The 17382-nt window shown below is 50.3% G+C and overlaps 3 protein-coding genes across 3 annotated transcripts; 1 reads left to right on the top strand and 2 right to left on the bottom strand.

Annotated features, from left to right (window-relative positions):
• Nucleotides 1-359: 359 nt before the first annotated feature.
• On the bottom strand, nucleotides 360-3112 carry TGAM01_v204868 (hypothetical protein; the record flags this gene model as incomplete). The annotated part of the gene is made up of 2 exons (XM_018801436.1): nucleotides 360-548; nucleotides 611-3112. The coding sequence occupies 2 exons, from the start codon at nucleotides 3110-3112 to the stop codon at nucleotides 360-362; spliced, it is 2691 nt and encodes an 896-aa protein (XP_018665229.1).
• A 5545-nt stretch (nucleotides 3113-8657) lies between these two features.
• On the bottom strand, nucleotides 8658-10153 carry TGAM01_v204867 (beta-1,3-glucan-binding protein; the record flags this gene model as incomplete). Its single annotated transcript, XM_018801437.1, has 2 exons — nucleotides 8658-9594; nucleotides 9657-10153. 2 exons carry the CDS (start codon nucleotides 10151-10153, stop codon nucleotides 8658-8660), a joined length of 1434 nt encoding a protein of 477 aa, XP_018665230.1.
• A 5633-nt stretch (nucleotides 10154-15786) lies between these two features.
• TGAM01_v204866 (fasciclin domain-containing protein) lies at nucleotides 15787-17144 on the top strand (the record flags this gene model as incomplete). Its single annotated transcript, XM_018801438.1, has 3 exons — nucleotides 15787-15937; nucleotides 16029-16036; nucleotides 16113-17144. The coding sequence occupies 3 exons, from the start codon at nucleotides 15787-15789 to the stop codon at nucleotides 17142-17144; spliced, it is 1191 nt and encodes a 396-aa protein (XP_018665231.1).
• Between the last annotated feature and the right edge of the window lie 238 nt (nucleotides 17145-17382).

Genomic DNA, 17382 nt, shown 5'->3' with positions numbered 1-17382 from the left:
AAAAGCTAATACTGGATCATGAGAGACATTATATGGTATATATCCCATTATACTATATTATACTAGACATCACGAATACACAGTCCACCGTAAATTTTATATGCCCTCTCAAATCCCACCGCCATGCCCCCCAAGAGTTTTAACCAATACTTAATACCCAGATTATATCCTTCCCAAAACCCATCCACCGCTTTAATAAAAAGTCCCCCAGCCTCTCCTCGTAATACCAATAATTATACGTGCCCAGAAGAAAACAAAGTCTAACAAGTAGTGAATTATGACTTAGTATGAAAGCGTGTGCCAAACCAACGTCATCTGTATAAAATGCAAAACAACCAAATCAATGCAAAGCATCAATTTTACCACGAAAAGGTCATGAGGGCAGGGTTCAAGGCCAGAGGCAACAAGAAGTGAGAAGCCGCAACAGTAGCCATGGGCAGAATGGCGACGAAATCCTTGATCCGCCAGTCATAGGGGACAAACGGCGCCTGGGCAAGAATAATCATGCCGACGATGAATATCAGTGAGAAGAGCATGGAGAATTTGAACTAAATAACAACGTTAGTTAAAGGGTCGCGTCAAAGACGTAAAATTGACAAGGAAAACTAACCTTCTTCAAAACCTTGGGGACTTCAATGAAAAAGTTGGAAAACTCAGCCTCTTTGCTGGTGGCACCCCAGGTCATGTTAATCTCAAACATGTGAGCCAGCAGGGCTTGGCTGACATGCAGTGACAAACCACCAAGGAAAATAGCCAACATGAGAGTCCACATAAAGTTCTCAAACAGAGCGTAAAGCAAGCTGCGCTCACCAACACGGTAGCGCATGACAGCCAAAGCAACATTACCGAGACCGTTGAATACGATAATGATGGAAAACCAGACCTGCCATGAGTCGACATAGTACTTATCCAAGTAGCCGTTGAACCAGCCCATGACAAAGTAGTTGACTGCAGTCAGGATCCAAGCGGCTCCAATAGCATAGTAGGTACCAATGTAGGAAATGACAGTGACTTTGGACGTGAATCGGATGTTGGAAAACAGGAAGCGGCGGAACAAAGGAGTAAAGGGACCGCGCCAAAGCCAGGTTCGGATGGGGTGGAACAGAAGCTCGTTGCAGCCGTAGGCGTACTTTTCCCATCGAGCAAGCTCATCGTAGACAGTCAAAGACACACCCTCCTTGAAGCCTTCACCAGCCCAAGCAGCCAGACGAATGATGTATCCATTGACTTGCAGACGTAGTGACATATCGAAATCTTCCGAAACGTGGCTTTCAGACCAGAACTTGTCATATCCATCTTCATCCTGGTAGGCAACTTGCTGAATGGCAGTCCAACGAAGAATAGCATTGTGGCCGACGAATGGCGCAACATCACCATTTGATACTGTGTATCGGATGGCAGAGTAAATAAGGTTGGTGAAAAAGGTAATGCCGTTCTCAAAGTAGGTATGGACAACTTGCATGACACCGGAAGAAAACTGCATGATACCGACATCGGGAGACTGCTCCATCTCAGAAACAGCATCGAGCAAGCAGTCGGCAGGAACACGGGTATCAGAGTCGATAAGCAAGATGTAGTCTCCCATACGGATGTTGCCATCTGCCCAAGCGCGTCCATCAGCCTCTAGAACTTCCTTGAGAGCTTCCTCATACGCCATGGCCTCGTCATTCTGGGACCATTCGGGAGGGCGCTCAATTGCCTGAAGTTTCTCTTCGACCTTGCAGGAGATCATGAGAGCAAAGTTCATGTTGGAAGCCTTCTTGAACTTGCCCTTACGCGTAAAGCCGTTTTCTCCGTGCTTTGGACGAGCCACCCAGCCAATGCTGTTGTCAGCGTAGAACTCAATGCGAGCCAAGCGATCTTCTTCAGAAATCAGCTGCAGACCGTCGTCGTTGATGAACATGTTTGCAGAGCCACCTTGAAGTTCATATGTAGACATGGCCTGTTTGATAGATTTGACAGTTGGCATAATGACACCTTGCAGACCTTCCTTGTAGACGGGGCACTGGATGGTGACGTGAGGTAAAATGGCACTCTGCAAGCGCGGCGGAGGACGAGCAGAATAGAATTTGGAATTGATGGTAAGCTGGCGAATGGGACCGAAGATTTGAGCCAGGCAACCAATGATAACTTGGCCAAAAAACAGAGTGAAAAACACTTGAACAGGGGCCAGCACAACGAGTGCCAGGCGTATGTATGTACTGTCGACGGAGACCTCAATGGCCAACTGCCTCCAGGCGGCACCAAGAGAGACGGTGACTAGAGCCAGGGTGAGAGACACGAGAACCGTGTTCTGAAGATGGATAGGTCGCTTTTCAGGAATGATCTCGCCGCTCTCTTCGTCAATTTCAACTTCAGCAACGGGCGGGCCTCGCTTCTCTTCGTTATCTTCCTCATCCAGGTTGCCCCTCTTCCAGACCAGTTCCATGAGTTCGGATTCAATTGCCTTGGCACGGGCAACCAAATGGAGAGCGTCATCATCCCAAACAACCAAGAGGCCTTCAGAAGCGACAAAGGCGGCAAATTGATACTTGCGAGCACGCGGCAGGTCGTCAATCGTTGGCAGGATCTGCACTCGCAGGCCGTTCATGAGTGGCACATCAACAGCATCCGGAGACCACTGCAGGAACGTCTTGATGACACGAGAATTGACAGTCATGGCACACTGGACATTGAGAGCGGCGCATGCTAAAGCAAAAGGAGAATTGGCAAGCGCCGCAGGACAAGCCATGTAGTGGCCTCGAGCCTTGCGAAGCAAAACTCCCTCAATCTCTCCCGATCCATCACTGACCCAGAGCTGAGAACACTGCTGCTGGTACAGGTAGTTGACCATGACTTCATGTTTGATATCGTCAAGAAACAGAGAGCTCTGAACTGACGCTGGAGTAGATGCGCCAGAGCTGGACTGACGACGAGAATGAAACCTAGGAGTAGGTGCTTGGAGGTCCATATCATTGACGGACGCGGATGATGGAGTTTTTTCCGATAGCACTGACTGCCGACCTTCTTGTTGTAACCGAGGAGGAGGAACCAGTTGGGTTGGTGGCGGCGGTGCAGGAGTTTCCTGCTCGGCCTTTTTGGTACTCGCTTTGAAGTAGCTTGCGAGACCCATCTTGATTGATATGATCTGAAAATACTGTAAACAAGTGTTGTCCGAGTTTGCCTTCCCTAGGCGATGGGCCTATATAAGTCCCAAGCCTTCTCCAAGAGTTTGAGGGACAGCGATGAGTATTCTTTCAGAACTATCTCTAGTTCGATTGTGAATATGTGCCCGACCAAATGTGTAATGTATGGTGAGTGTTGGCAGCAGGAACAAGAATATCTTATGCAGTGAGATATGCCCTATGTAAGTGACTGTACTCCGCTAAACAGGGCAGCAGCACGGCCTTTGGTGATATAAAGAAACAAGATGTGCTATTGTAAAGTGGGGAGCACAATCCCAGGCAACAAGGCCAGGCACTTGAAGAAACGAGTGGTGCTGAAAAGAGAGGTTGTAAGTGAATGTGGTGTGGACGAAAACGAAAGAGATGCCCGAACACCTTGTCCAGCTATGCAATATTGGCCGAGAATGCAAAGCCTGCAAGTCTGCTGAGCGAGGGGAAGGAGGCAGAAGATAAAGAGATGCAACGATGTATAAAAGAAGAACGGTTACAGAGAGAGAGAGAGAGAGCAGGGAGGGTTGGGGGTGAAGCAGGGCTGTTGTTGAGGATGTACTTACGGATGATGGACCAGGGACGAGATCAGGCCAGGGCCTGTGTGGCAGCCCAAGAAGGCTGGTGGACTAGATTCTCAAAGCATCCCGATCGTTGGTTACCGCTCGATCTCTCGGTCTGGTGTGAAGTATCGTATGTAGGTACTTTGGGACATTGTGGGCAAAGGCAGCACCATTTCGGGCTGGAGCTGAGAGCAGAAATGGAGAGACAACAGAGTTTGATCAAAGCGTAGCCAGGGGAGGGGGGTGTAGCTTGCGATGCAAGGTTGTGGGCGCAACCAGCTGCAGCTCTTATGCGCCAAGATGCATATATTGCTACTGTGGGAGGGGATATGTCGAGGAACAAGAGCGAGCTGGTGGTCAATGGCCTCCGCTTGAACGCCACGCCAAGGATCAAGACTTTCAAGTGGTCAGAAGGATACGAAGGTAAAGAGGACGGGCCATCCTCTCGGCAAAGCGGCGAGCCAGGAGAAGATCTGGCTCGAGTTCGTGCCCAACCTCCAGCCACGAATCAGATCAGATAGACGTCTAGATAGAGCTCTCACTCGAGAGATAGCGGGTTCTGGATGAAGCCAGGCCACAACCCCCTTGTAGGTGACAACGTAGCGGAGGACAACTAGATGAGACGCTCCTTCAGGACGAAATGGCCTTGTTCTGAGAGACAATTGCTTCATGAGCGGACCCCCGGACCACTGCCCACGTTCTTCTCGGATCAAAGCACCACTCCGTAACACACACATTTAGACCCCTGTTCAGCAATGTGGACGATATCCGTAATGACTGACATCGAGTAACGCAGCTTTCTCCCTGGGCTCGTCGTAAAGCTTAGCTCCAGTCCAAGTAGTGGCAGCTCGTTTATGCTTTGTGTGCCTGAAAATAGCACAATGCCAACGCCCGTTCGGGGGCAGAAACCGACGCTGACAACCTGCGAATAGGCTTTCTCTCTATCTCTCTTTTCGTGTTTGCCTCTGCGGAAGGCGTCCGCCCACGGCCTGGCCCACCCCCAAACAGCCGCCGCCATGGTGACAACCGCGGTGGATTCGCACATGTAGTCAAAATCGTAAAGCCAGTTTGTACCAGTAATCCGGACCTTTTCTCCCCCCGCCCAGCGCTACCGGGACCTTGGCTAGCTGGAGTCTGAAGCGGGCTTACAGCGCCTCCAGCGGGCGGTTGAGGCGCCAGACACTCGACGGCTGCCTCGATATCAGTGGCGATGGCGATTACACGCAGCTCTGAGACAGGGTGACCCCCCGGCCAGGCATTGTCGTAGCTTTCTCGGTATCCTCTTGTCCTCGCTTTTGGCTTTTGTCCGGTGTTCTGGGCGAATCGCCCGCCAACTTGGCCTGCCTGGGTGCAACTCCCACGCATGCAAGGCGGTGGGCCAGCGAGGAGAGGGCGTGGCCTTAGCTGGCAGAAAAAACCGGCAGAATAAGTAAAGAGGCGTTTGGCGGAACACCAGCGAACAAATAGTGGGTCACGCGGCCTGTTAAAGCGGCGACTGAAGCGGTATCTGGCGGTGCTTAGCGCCAACTGGACTCTGCACTCACCACCACGCACCCATGCCATGCCATTATACGATGCCTCCAAGACAAGAACAAGAGCTAGAAGCCAGCAGCGGCTGACACAACCCGCGGTCCCGGATCGGAGCATTAGCTTTAGGGCAACAATGTCTCCCGGCAGTCGTACTTCCGTCTTATCGGCCTCGCCAGGGCAGATCGCGCGAGATACATGTACAGCGTATCGCAAAAGCAGGCTAACAAGCTGTGCGACACCAGCGAGATTACTCGAACTCTACCTGCCTACCGACCTATGCATGATAAACCACGCAATGGGTCCCGTCAGCCAGGCAGCAGATTGCACAGAGATAACGGCATTCAATGCTTGAACAGTCACCCAAAAAGCAAGTTCCTGACGGCCGATTGGATCCTTGGCATGGCACGCCAGATTCAGGACAACCGCACCACGCACGGGAAGCGCCACCGCAACAGCGCATCAGGAAAAAGCAAAAAAAAAAGAGATAATCAGAGACTCCAGCTTTCCCCAACCTCCGTACCCCTTGTCCGTGGCCGAGAACGTCCTCCCTCACAGCGCTACTCGCGGTTTGCTTATGAAGCTTTGCAAACGCTTCCTAGGCAAGGTAGGAGAAGCCGCCCTGCAGGAGGAGCAGTCGGGAGAAACGGGGGCTGCTTTGACTCGGCTTTTCAAGTCCATTAGCTTGTATCCCGTGTGTTCACTTAAAAGAAGCCCTATCGTGAACGTCACAGCACGAATATCTATCGTCTTTTAGCGTGGACGGGCTGTCTGCAAATCAGGTGCCGCCAACGGGCCTGAGCGTCTCTGTAGCTGCGCAGAATGGCACGGAAATGGTGCCTGGTGCGAATCACTTACATGCACGCAGCTATTTTTGGCATGTTTCCCTTTGGTGGCATCGTGTTTTCCACTGTTGTGTGGGTGAACTCTCCGTTTTTGTTCGCATCGACTTTGATCCAACTAACGCACTTTGTGTCTCTACCAAAGCCGTGGGTTCAGCATCATCAGCTTGGAACGACGGTGGGAGCATTTGCTTTTTTTGCCTGCAGCCTGCTTGTAGGATTTGGTAAAAGTCTGCAAATCACTCTTCACATTATTATGCACGTGTTTAGTCTAGATGCAGGGAGGCTGAGCTGAAAGTTGCTGTAAGAGCAACCAGCGTTGTCGGTCTATCCGAAACTTGACCCATATGGATGCTACGTCTATGCCAGTTCACTCACCTGATAGTAGTCTCATGCTTATTGTAACACCAAGGCCGTAATTTTGACACACAACTTTGCATCCATCACCGCCTACCTACCCTACTATCTCAGAGTGTCAATACACTTTGCCTCTCCTGCATCAAGGGTCTTGTGGCTGCCGCCGAGCTTCGCGCCTCCACGGGCCATCCATCCACTCATTGGATTCCCGCCTTTGTCCATGCACCTGCCATGTGCCGTGTAAAAGCCACGACAATCTCCCTTTCATTAGCTAAGACAAGCCACATTGTTACGAAAGACTGACCTGAACTGAATCAGTCAGCCGCCCCCCCTTATTTGACAAAGCCCCAAACTGGACCACTTACACAAACTTCGGTCAAGGCATGCCAAGATAGGGCGTCAATCTTGCAGCTCAATTTCGCATTTCTGATCCTATCTGACCATTTGTACATGCATTCAGGCATTTACCCGCCTCCCACGTAGTTTGTGCCACCCGCCATGGCAATCCAGAGATAGGGGCGCGGCCATCAACGGATAACCACGTCAACACGGCCACTTTTGCATTCACTAATGCCTTACTCAACCAACATATTCTAGACCGGTATGGCTACCCAAGAGAAAACAAAGCAGATTGGTAATTAGACTTCATGCAACTCGACAAATGCGCACATTCAGCTCAGCCATGGCAACCCCGTTTCCGCTGTGGCTGCTTTTATTGAATCCGCTAGAACCAAATCATATCAATCCCTCGACTCACCGTATCTACAGAAGCTCAGCTTAATTCCATTTTGTATTAGCATATTGCATACGTGGTTCTACATACATGCTGCATTAGAATCCTACTTCAGTAAAAGATAACCTAATCAGATCCTATACGCATTGAAACGTGTTCATGCATTGCGGCACATTAGATCTAATGTACGACTGCAGCACTCGTCCTTTCCGGACCAGTGAGAAAGATCTAATACCGCTGTAAGATGCCAAGGGATTTAAATTCAATAGTACTAGAGAAATATTGAAGTTGCTGTTAAAGAGAAGAGCAGTTCAATAAAGGGGGGAGCCAGGAGAAAGAGGCTACCAATGTGGCTATTCGGAATATATCCCTTAACCACACGCCCATTCCTTCTTATTCCTACTAGTGTCCGCCGCTAAGAGAAAGATTAGGAGATCGCTTCGGTACATGTAGCTATCAATAGTAATCCAATCTTCTGGTTGGCTGCCGTGTCGGAAGCATAGCGATGTAGATAGAGAATGGCGTCAATGGAAGCTGAATGGACGGTTACACCCGCAAAGATAGATAACACTCACCGAAAAAAAAAATGGAGCCAGGAAAATATTGATTTTTTCTTCTTCTTTCTTTCAGGCACCACAGCTATCATGACTTCGTAGCCAAACAAAAGCCCAACGTGCTGACGGCTTGCATTTCAGCCTTATCTACATCCCTGTTTTCAGCTTCGTCCACTACCACCGTACGTGCATGTACATGCAATATCGGGATGCAAAGCCAACCAGAAAAAGTGCATCTACATGTACTATGCCCATCTAGTAGTTTGCCGCATGGATAGAGCAAAACCCTGGCCTCCATGGTGTTGTTCTATACTCTCCCTCGCAGAAACCCGTCTCTTGGTATAATGCAGCCTTGCTAATATATACATGCTAGCTCATCTAATAGACCAAGATCAAAAATAGTACTGAATAATAAACCTTTCGCACGCCATCTGCCAGCAAAGAGATGCCTTTCCTTAAGCGAGTTGCATTCTCCGCACCCCCGGTCTACAGCTGAATACTTCACCGCATTGACTTACCCTGACTTACACGGGCTCTCGTAGGTACGTGTAGCTAGGTACCACATGTAGAAGCGGCTCATTTTACAGTGGCAGTATGGTATCCATCAAAGGCCTAGGAAGAACAGACCACGAGTTTCTCAATATACTAGTAGATACAGTCATATTTGGCCCAAAGAAATTATGAATATTGTGTGTACATTATCAGAAAAAAACTAGTAGATATTGATCTCAAAACGCCTATTGCCCGCTATAATCTCGCGCACCTTATCTAAATATTATCAACAGAATATACCTTCCAATCCTTCCTACCTACTCAGTGAACCATTATAACTGCCAGTCGTAACCACGTGTACCCAATTTTTAACCGATTACAAAATCCCTTCGCCGCCGAGCTCATGACTACTGTGTTAAAGATGTAAAAAGTGTAGCTCACAAATCTTCGTTGCCGTCACACTGCTGCATAATGACAACGCGACTGACCTCAAGCTGAGGCTGCGTCCATGTAGGGTACCAAGAGTCGCGCGCATTCCAAAAGTCCTTTTTGGCATTGGGAGACTGATCCAGCCAAGGCTTGCCAGACTGGCCATCTTCGAACCAGCCATTGGTGCCGCCGACAGCCAGATTCATGATGAGATAGAACTCTTGGTCAAAGGGCGTGTTGTCAAGGCCGGTTTTACTCCAGATGTCGACGAGCCTAGTGCCGTTGGAGGTAGAGTCAGGGAATCCACCTCGACTCCACATGGGCTTATTGAAGTTGGTGTAAGTGACTTGCAAAAGTCGGCTGTTGATGTAGGTGAAGAGATACTTGTCGGACCACTCAAGGCCGAAAGTGTTGAACCCACTGCTGTAAGTAGTGTGCAGTGCCTGGCGCTTGTTGTTGGTTTTCCACCAAGCGTCATTAGCTGGGTCGGGACCCCAGTGAAGAGCAGACGAGGCAATGTTGTTACCGCCTTGGGAATAGGTGTGGTTGTTACCACGCGACTCCACGATATCAATCTCTCCAGAGGCGGGCCAGGGACCATATGTGTCATTGACGGGCAGCATCCAGATGGCAGGCCATAGCCAGTCGCCTACAGGCATCTTGGCAGTGACTTCAATACGACCATACTTGATCTTTGCTCCCTTGAATGTGTTGATGCGGCCAGAGAGGGTAGGCGGGACAATGCTGGAGTTGCCGTTGGTGGTGTTGGTGGCCGCGACACAGCTGTAGTAGTCCTTGGAGGTACAAGTGCCATCCTTAAGGAGATCGATGACGTTGTTCTTCTCAACGAGATCAGCGCTTTGGAGGGTTGCCTGGATCATGAGGTTGCCATCTTGGATGAAAACGTTGCTATCGCCACCAGTGGTCTGTTCAAACTCGCCATTGCTAACCAACGTGTATTAGTAAATCATCATGAGAACCAGGTCGATACCAGAGAGTATGCTTACCCAAAGCCGCCAACCTGCACCTCTTTTGTCCAAATGCTAGGGTCAAGCCCGTTGCTAAAGTCGTCATCCAGGACGGGACAGTATTTGTGGTGAACAACACTGCGCATGCCGTCCCAGATCAAGATACCTGAGATACAGAGACCAAGGAGGATACCAAGGAGAGGCAGGATTGTGACCCATTTCTCCTTAGGATCATGCTTTTCCAGCCAAGGTTTCTCAATCTCGCCTTTCTTGACCAGTCTTGAATGAAAGTATCGCTGGCCAGTTCCCTCGAACGGACCTTCATTAGAGGAATTGAAACTTGAGGCCGGTCTTGAGCCGTCAGGGCTAACGAAAGGATTTGTGCCTGCTCCGGGAGCGTTGGAAGCAGAATCGGTGCTATCAAACATGTTGCGGTTGCCATCTTCTGTATTGGGAGTTCCCGGGCGAAGAGGCGTTGGCGCACTGGAAGTGGCAGCCGAGGGGACGGGAGGTCGCCCGTACAAGTTTTGCTCCATTGGAACTATGGTCTGTTGCAGCGAGTGAAGCAGGACTAATGGCGACCAGTTGAATTGAGAAGCCTTGTGTGTATGGAACTGGGAGATATGGAAGCCCGAGCCAAGATGTAGTCCAGCGTCTTAAGAGACACGAAGAGTGACCAAGAGGCCTGCGGCGTGGTGGGGTCTTGATATGCCGGAATAGAGACGCCCGAGCTGTCAGAATATGCTCAGTTGGAACGCAAACCAGAAACAAAGGATTGGTGCTCCGTGGACGAGACACGAGAAAGAGAGACTGCAGATGCCCAGACGAATGAAGAAGACCTCGCGGGCAGGCCGCAATAATAGACTGGACTCGAGCCTCTCAGCCGCTGCTGAACGGGTACGTACAGCGCATGTACGATGGACTCGAAGCTTTCCTCTAAGCTGGTGCAACCCAGTCGCAGCACAAACTTTTGACTTTCTTTCTTATTGCATCCATTAGTGCTGGCATCAAGTGGCACTGGCCGGCCTCTCCAGCGGAGTCTCGCCAGCCAACCATGCCGCAACTCCAAAGCATCGCAGGGCGTGTGTCTAACGCCGTCCCTTGCAAAGCCGGGATTTGAGAGTGGAGGCCATGCAGGCGCTGGCCACCACTTTGCTGGCGCCATCTCAGCACCCTTGCAGTGCCATGCCAGCTCAGCTGCATCCTATCAAGTCGCCGCGAGGATGAACATGGTGCCCGTCAGCGCGGCAGCCGGTAGGAAGAAAGAATCGATGCAAAGAATTAGACACAGGGCTAACACTGTCCGGTATGCTTAGATCTTACCTTGCTTTTTTTTTTTTGGTCGGTGCAGGCTTTATCTCCGCGGCCGCAGAAATACTAATCCGAAGGCGAAACGGCCGCGAGTAGGCAGATGATAGAACGGACAAAGCCTCAACTCAGCTTCTTGCGGCCACACAAGGCCTATCTCTATGATATGCCAATTGCTACCTGCTGGAGGAGCACCATCTTCCATAGCCTCGACAAAGCTGTTCCACAAAGCCTTTGCCATGGCTATTGCACGTTGCATCCTGCCACAGCCCCGGCTCGAGCCGTGTCCGCCTTACTTGCAGCGTCCGCCATATATTGCTTGCAACTATTGATCAGCCACATCCAGTTGCATCTGCTGTATCCAACCAGATTGTCGAGTGCTGTGATGATACGTAGCACTACGTCTGCCGAGACCAGATCCCAAGTAAAAAAGAGCCCATCCTTGCCGCAGAGCCGGCTCGGCTTTTTGCAAGCAATCGAATGAAGATGAGCCTTTGTATGAGTGCTAGTCGCTGTGTCTCTCTTACAAGCACCAGAAGCGCTAGAACGCTGCCTGTTTTATTCCCCCAAAGCGCTAAGCAGCCCGGTGGGCCTGGCGCACTTTTGACACGGACTGGCCCCAGCGGCACAAGCCGGAAAGTGGGCTTGAGTGCCAGAAAGGCGCGCAAAAGCAGCGTCGCTGTCTGTGCTCGCGATTAGATGCCGCTGTGGCTGGCGAACCAGCTCAGGCGCGACTTGCGCCACTTTGCCTCTCAACGTGCCGTGCCTGAAGATCCCCTGGCCACCGCTCTCGCTCACCGCCTTTGGATAAGCCCACGCCCTCTGTTTTTCTTGCGTTTTCTTCTTCTGCTCGATCCTCCCAAAAGTGTAGGTGCATTTGCGGAACACTCCTCCCGCTTTTGCACTAGCCAGGATGCGCTGAACGGCGCTATCTGGTAGCTACAGATCAGAGCGTCGCTAAGACGCTGGAGACCTCGTAAACGGCCAGAGTTTGCCGCACAACTCATCCACCGGTGCCGCGTTAATGCTGCCAAGAGGCCAGTCCAGGGCAAAGAAAAAAAAAAGTTCACTGATTGATACTAATTCTCTCGGTCTTATTTTTTGTGTGTATGTTCCCACTCAACACTTACCAGCCTGCGCAAAAGACGTCAACGACAAACTTTCGGGTAAATGGACAAACAGGTTCTAGCATAAAGCGACCATGACAAAGTTCCGGCTACTCGCACGCATGACTGATTCCAGTAATGCAAGAGTGCTAATACGCGCACTTGCGATATCAACGTAGCATAAGGCCCTCCGCAAATCGCCTAGTCCAGCCAATTGACTCTGAGCTACGGTATTGTTTACCATCGTTTGACTTTTTGTACCTGGAAATGTCAGATTCGAGACTCAGGCACGAAAGTCAAATTAACCACCTTGTCAATCTATCATCACATTTCACGGCTACAAAGATGAAAACCAAATCTTGCATTCGATTACTCGTGTCATTGCGACGTGCTAATGGCGTCCACCTGACAGGAAGGTGCCATGAGAGGAGCCACAAAAATATTATAGATATCACGTCTCTCCTACATATGTCAGGTTTAAACTTTCTTGGAGCAGCAAGATGAAACAAATAAGACGCCCAGATTCTCCATATTCTATATTCATACATCCCTACAACTGGGGCTTCTTCAAACTCTCACCTGATAGAATATGAGCTGTTGATATCAACGGTAGGAAAATGAAGAGAAACGGCGATTAGTCTCTCCACTCGGCCGGATCAACTCAACGACTTGGCATTCTTATCTCACGTTCTGCGGCAGATGCGATACGGTGATTACGAATACTGCTTCCCATGGGGAAACGCATTGATCGGGAAACGGCACGAAAATCACAACTTGAGCTCAACAAAAGTACAGCTCGGATAGCCTTCGCCGAGAGAATGCAGCGGGCGGCCTTCTCAAGGCCTCTCGATCTAGCACGCGCTGCACGACAAGGAATATGTCTTACACACCACTCACCAAGCCCTAATCTTGCTTGTTGATCGTCATTACTGTTGAGGAACACGCAATAATTCGGTGAATATCCTGCGGCCAAGCCCGGGCTTGGCGAGGTGACCATTGGAGCTTTGACTTTTGCTGGATGCTGCAAGCTGCTGCAATTTTGTCTTCTATGCTAACATTTTCTACAGGTCTGTTGCTGTCTGAAGATAGCCTTGCGCTGAAACATGCATCTGGAGCTGAGGCTGGACTCCGCTTTGTGGAGAGTGGCTTGCTTTCGACAAATCCCCCAAATGCTTGCTTACTCTTTCTCCAACATTGCACCATTTCCTTTCCTCCCAATGATCAACATCAGTATTGCGGCCGCAGGAAAATCGATTCGATGCACGATATACCAGGGGCTGTCGTATCATACATCCACTGCCAAGAACAGGAAAAAAGACAATGGGTACTGGGATTGGCGACACAGATGGCCATGGTCCATCCGGCCCAGCAACAAGCTGCAGCCGTCGACAGCCAATCGATGAGGCTCGCTCTATTTTTATCAGTACGGCTAGCGACTCGGACTTCCTCTTGGCTGCATGTTTCGGTCGCAACAACAAAACAACTATTCCGCTGGCGCATGCGTTTCTCGTATCCAAGCAGAGAGAGGGTGCGTCGTGGCATGCTTCTACAAGTTCTACTCAAAGAGACAATGCACTTTTCCCCCTTTCATTCGGAAGGCTAACCGAAAGACACGACTCGTGGCGATACGCTATACAGTTGGGCGCCAACGGCACTTCAGCCTCGAGGATTGTCGAAGGATCTCCTCGAAAAGGGATCCCGCCTATCGGTGGCGCAACACAGATTGCATCAATTGTGCAACCAGCGCTGATTCCAACATGCTGCCTCAAGTCCTTGCGTCACCAGCTAATTACCCAGCGTCACCTATAACATTCAGATTATCAATTGTCACCATCCCTAATGTCTACAGCTCAATTTCCGCTTCTTTGTATGACCGGGTTATCTCCTTCTAATCCACTCAATCTTGGCAGTCGTGAACACACAATCATAACAACAGACAGCACTCACAAGAGCAATCTTGTTACGGTTTCAGATGTTTCATGTATATAGCGCTGATGGCTGGAGTGAACTCTAACAGTTGACTTCCTTGGTTGACTTCCTTGGAAGAGCTGAACGGCCTCCACTTCTCTCACAATCCGCTATCCAGCCTCCTCAACTGCTTGTCCGTGGCCAGAGCTCTAGCTGAAGCTCATACTCGTGCTGATCCACCGCCGCCACAGGCCTGCGGCGTATCAGCACGGCTCATCGGGTGGTTCCATAGCCATCGTTTCCGTTCCCACAACCCGATGCCCCCATAATATTACGGCGTGATGGAGCCTGACTCGGACGAGATCGGGTAGTTCCCGATGAGGCAATACAGGGGTCATGTCTTATTATGTGGGCATTGTATTCATCCTCTCTTTTTCCCCTCTTTCTCTCTTCTTCTCTGCTATCAGGCTGCTGTGCCGTCTTTACTCCAGTAGCGCAGCGCTATCTCGCGGCGTAAAGCGTTCCGCTTTTGCGGTCGCGCTTGTGATGCATCAGGGCTCGTATGGATGCAGGACCGCAAAATGCCAGGGGTCGGTATATCGTAGAACAGCGCAGCGATTGGACAGGACCGCACTGTCGAGATGCATATTTCGTGCCAGCGTTGCATTAACACAGCAGGACAATGCATCCAAGTCGCCTCTTGGCTTTGCAGCCTATTTGCTTCTTCTTCTTCTTCTTCATCCTCGTATCCTCGGTTGCAAGGGGCTCCATGCCAACACACACATACACAAACTACTGCGTCATTGATGCAATTGCGTTCCTTTTTGGCACCGCTTGCCTATCCAGGACTTGCTCTCTATTTGCAAAAAAATTTCTCTTTATCCGTTCCCTTGCAGGAGCTTGCTGTACCAATCATGACACACCCAGGCCCAGCCACGTTCAGCTGGCAAGGTAGCATCAGCAACTCCATCCATGTCATCCATAGATACGATAGCAGACTTGCAGTACACACATGCAGCAACACCCAAGGGAGACAAAAAGGAAACCCAAACCAATCATGCCTCATCCCAGCCGCTGGATCCTAGCGGCAGGCTAGCTTTTGCGTCCGGCCGTTGTCCAACACAGAGGCCGAGAAAAGAGGCCGCAATGCCGATCATCCAGGTACCTCGTAAGCTTTGTGGCCAATCCATAGAACACGCCCGTTTGGCGATATACTCAGTGCTACGGTAGGAACATGGATACATTCTCTTTTTCGTAGGCGGTCAGTAGTCCAGCTCAGCCAATGTCTCTATATTTTCTCTCTTTCTCTCTCCCGTCCTTGCATGCTGCCAGCTCACGGGTGTCCGAGTATCATACCATCTGTTTGTTGTCCGTGTGATTACGACCTAATATTTTGCTAAACCCAAGAGGTATATCTATTTTATCTATACGCCGTTAGCAAAGTCCAGCCTCCTCAACATATTCGCCCAATTGATTCTCAGTTGTTGGTATTTTATACTGCGCTTACCTAGTTGTAAGAGTCATCCAGAACAACCTGCTTCAGCTCAGCCTTAACTTACACGCTATGATTAGGCTGCTTTTCAAGGCAATCTTAAATCTTTTTACTCGGTACCCGGCATCCAGATCTGTGGGAGACGACTACAGTATACAACTTCACAGCGATCACACACTTTGATACCTCTAGTTGTGTCTTTCCGTAAATCTGTTAAGTTCAACAGCTGCTGCTACTGCATTCTGACTTACGAACACCTTCTTTTCATTTCTTCCTCGTCTTAATCAGACGCTTTCCTAAGTCGACCTGACTATACTCTCTATTCATCTTTATTTTACGACATCATCTCACAACAATGCTATCAAAAAAGTTTGCGGCCGTGGCCACCCTGTTGGCATCTATCTCGTCTGCAGCAAAAGTGGCATCAAAAGACATGGAACAAGATCTAGGCACCGTGCTAGCCAACAACAAAGATCTATCCACATACTACGAACTCATACAGGCATGTAATATGAGACCAAATCATCGTCACAGTTGGTGCTAATAAGCCTCTATAGAAATATCCTGATATTCTCCTCCAGCTTCCCAATTACGCAGGCATAACAGTGCGTTGTCCTTTTCTTTTCTCTCATCATCTCAGCTCTGTGTCAGCTCTCTTACTAACTTCCGACTTCCTGATAGATCATTGCACCCTCCAATGACGCCTTCAAAAACATCCCCTACACTGCCCTCAACGGCGTGTGGAATGCAACTGATAAAGACACCACTGTGCCTCTCCTGCAATATCACATCCTCCAAGGAACCGTCGCCACAAATGCCCTCCTAACAGGTCCTACCTACGTCCGACCAACCCTCCTGACCAGCAGTCACTACACCAACGTGACGTCTGGGCAAAACGTCCTCATCGCCAAACAACCCGGCGACGACGTCGTCTTCACCACCAGCATGGGCACTCGCTGCACTCTCACCGAGGGCGACATCACCTTCCAGGGCGGTCTGATTCAAGTGGTTGACAACCTGCTCGTGCCTCCCGCGCGTTTGCAAAACACCTCCGAAGCATTCAGCGTACCCAACTTCCTAGGCGCTCTCTATGCCGGCAAGCTCATGCCAAAGGTCTCCTACGAGGAGAACATCACCGTCTTTGCCCCCATCGACAGCGCCTTTGCCACAATCGGTGGTTCTCTCAAGCACATGGATGCCAAGGCCATTGCCCGAATCATGGGCTACCACATCATCCCTAACCAAGTCCTCGTCTCCTCCGCCCTCACAAACGGCACCCGCCTCCAAACCCTCGCCAACAACGCCGCCGGCAACGCCCCCGAATCGCTCGTCGTCCGCCAAGCCGGCAACAACAAATTCGTCAACTCGGCGCAAATCGTGCAGCCCGACATCCTCCTCGCAAACGGCATCATGCACCTCATCTCCGGCGTGCTTAACCCAGACGCCGACGCCGCCGTGCCCAACCCCACGGCCCTTTCCCAAGCGCCCGTTTTCCCCGTGAGCTCGGCCAAAAACCCCTTTACGTCGGCGCTGCCGTGCACCGTGAGCTGCCCCGTCACAACGACGTCGACGAGCAGCACTGTGGATGCGACGACTACGAGCACAAGCGTCTTTACGACGAAAAGCAAAGGCGCTGCTGGGGCTCTTGCCACGGCGGATATACATGCTGCTGGAGTGGCGCTGGGTTTGCTTGGTGCAGGACTGCTGTTTTAGAATTGAGAGTTGTGTTTTTTGTTTTCCTTTTGTATAGAGATGTGTATATCCTCTTTTTCTGTTTGGATTTGAAAATGAGACATGTTCTTTTTTGGAAAAAAGCAGATGTGTGGGCCTTCATTGGTATATGGAAGTAATGGAACGGTTTAGACATTCGTAACTTTTTGTTTTAATTGAGTCGTACCTAATATAAAGGGGCATAATTATCCGTAACTGGAACCTGATTGTAGTAACCATG

The sequence above is a fragment of the Trichoderma gamsii genome, assembly GCF_001481775.2.
Source record: "Trichoderma gamsii strain T6085 chromosome Unknown Scaffold_14.2, whole genome shotgun sequence".
NCBI lineage: Eukaryota > Fungi > Ascomycota > Sordariomycetes > Hypocreales > Hypocreaceae > Trichoderma > Trichoderma gamsii.
The sequence above is the reverse complement of the archived record's forward strand: the minus strand, read 5'-3'. Positions and strand labels throughout refer to the sequence as shown.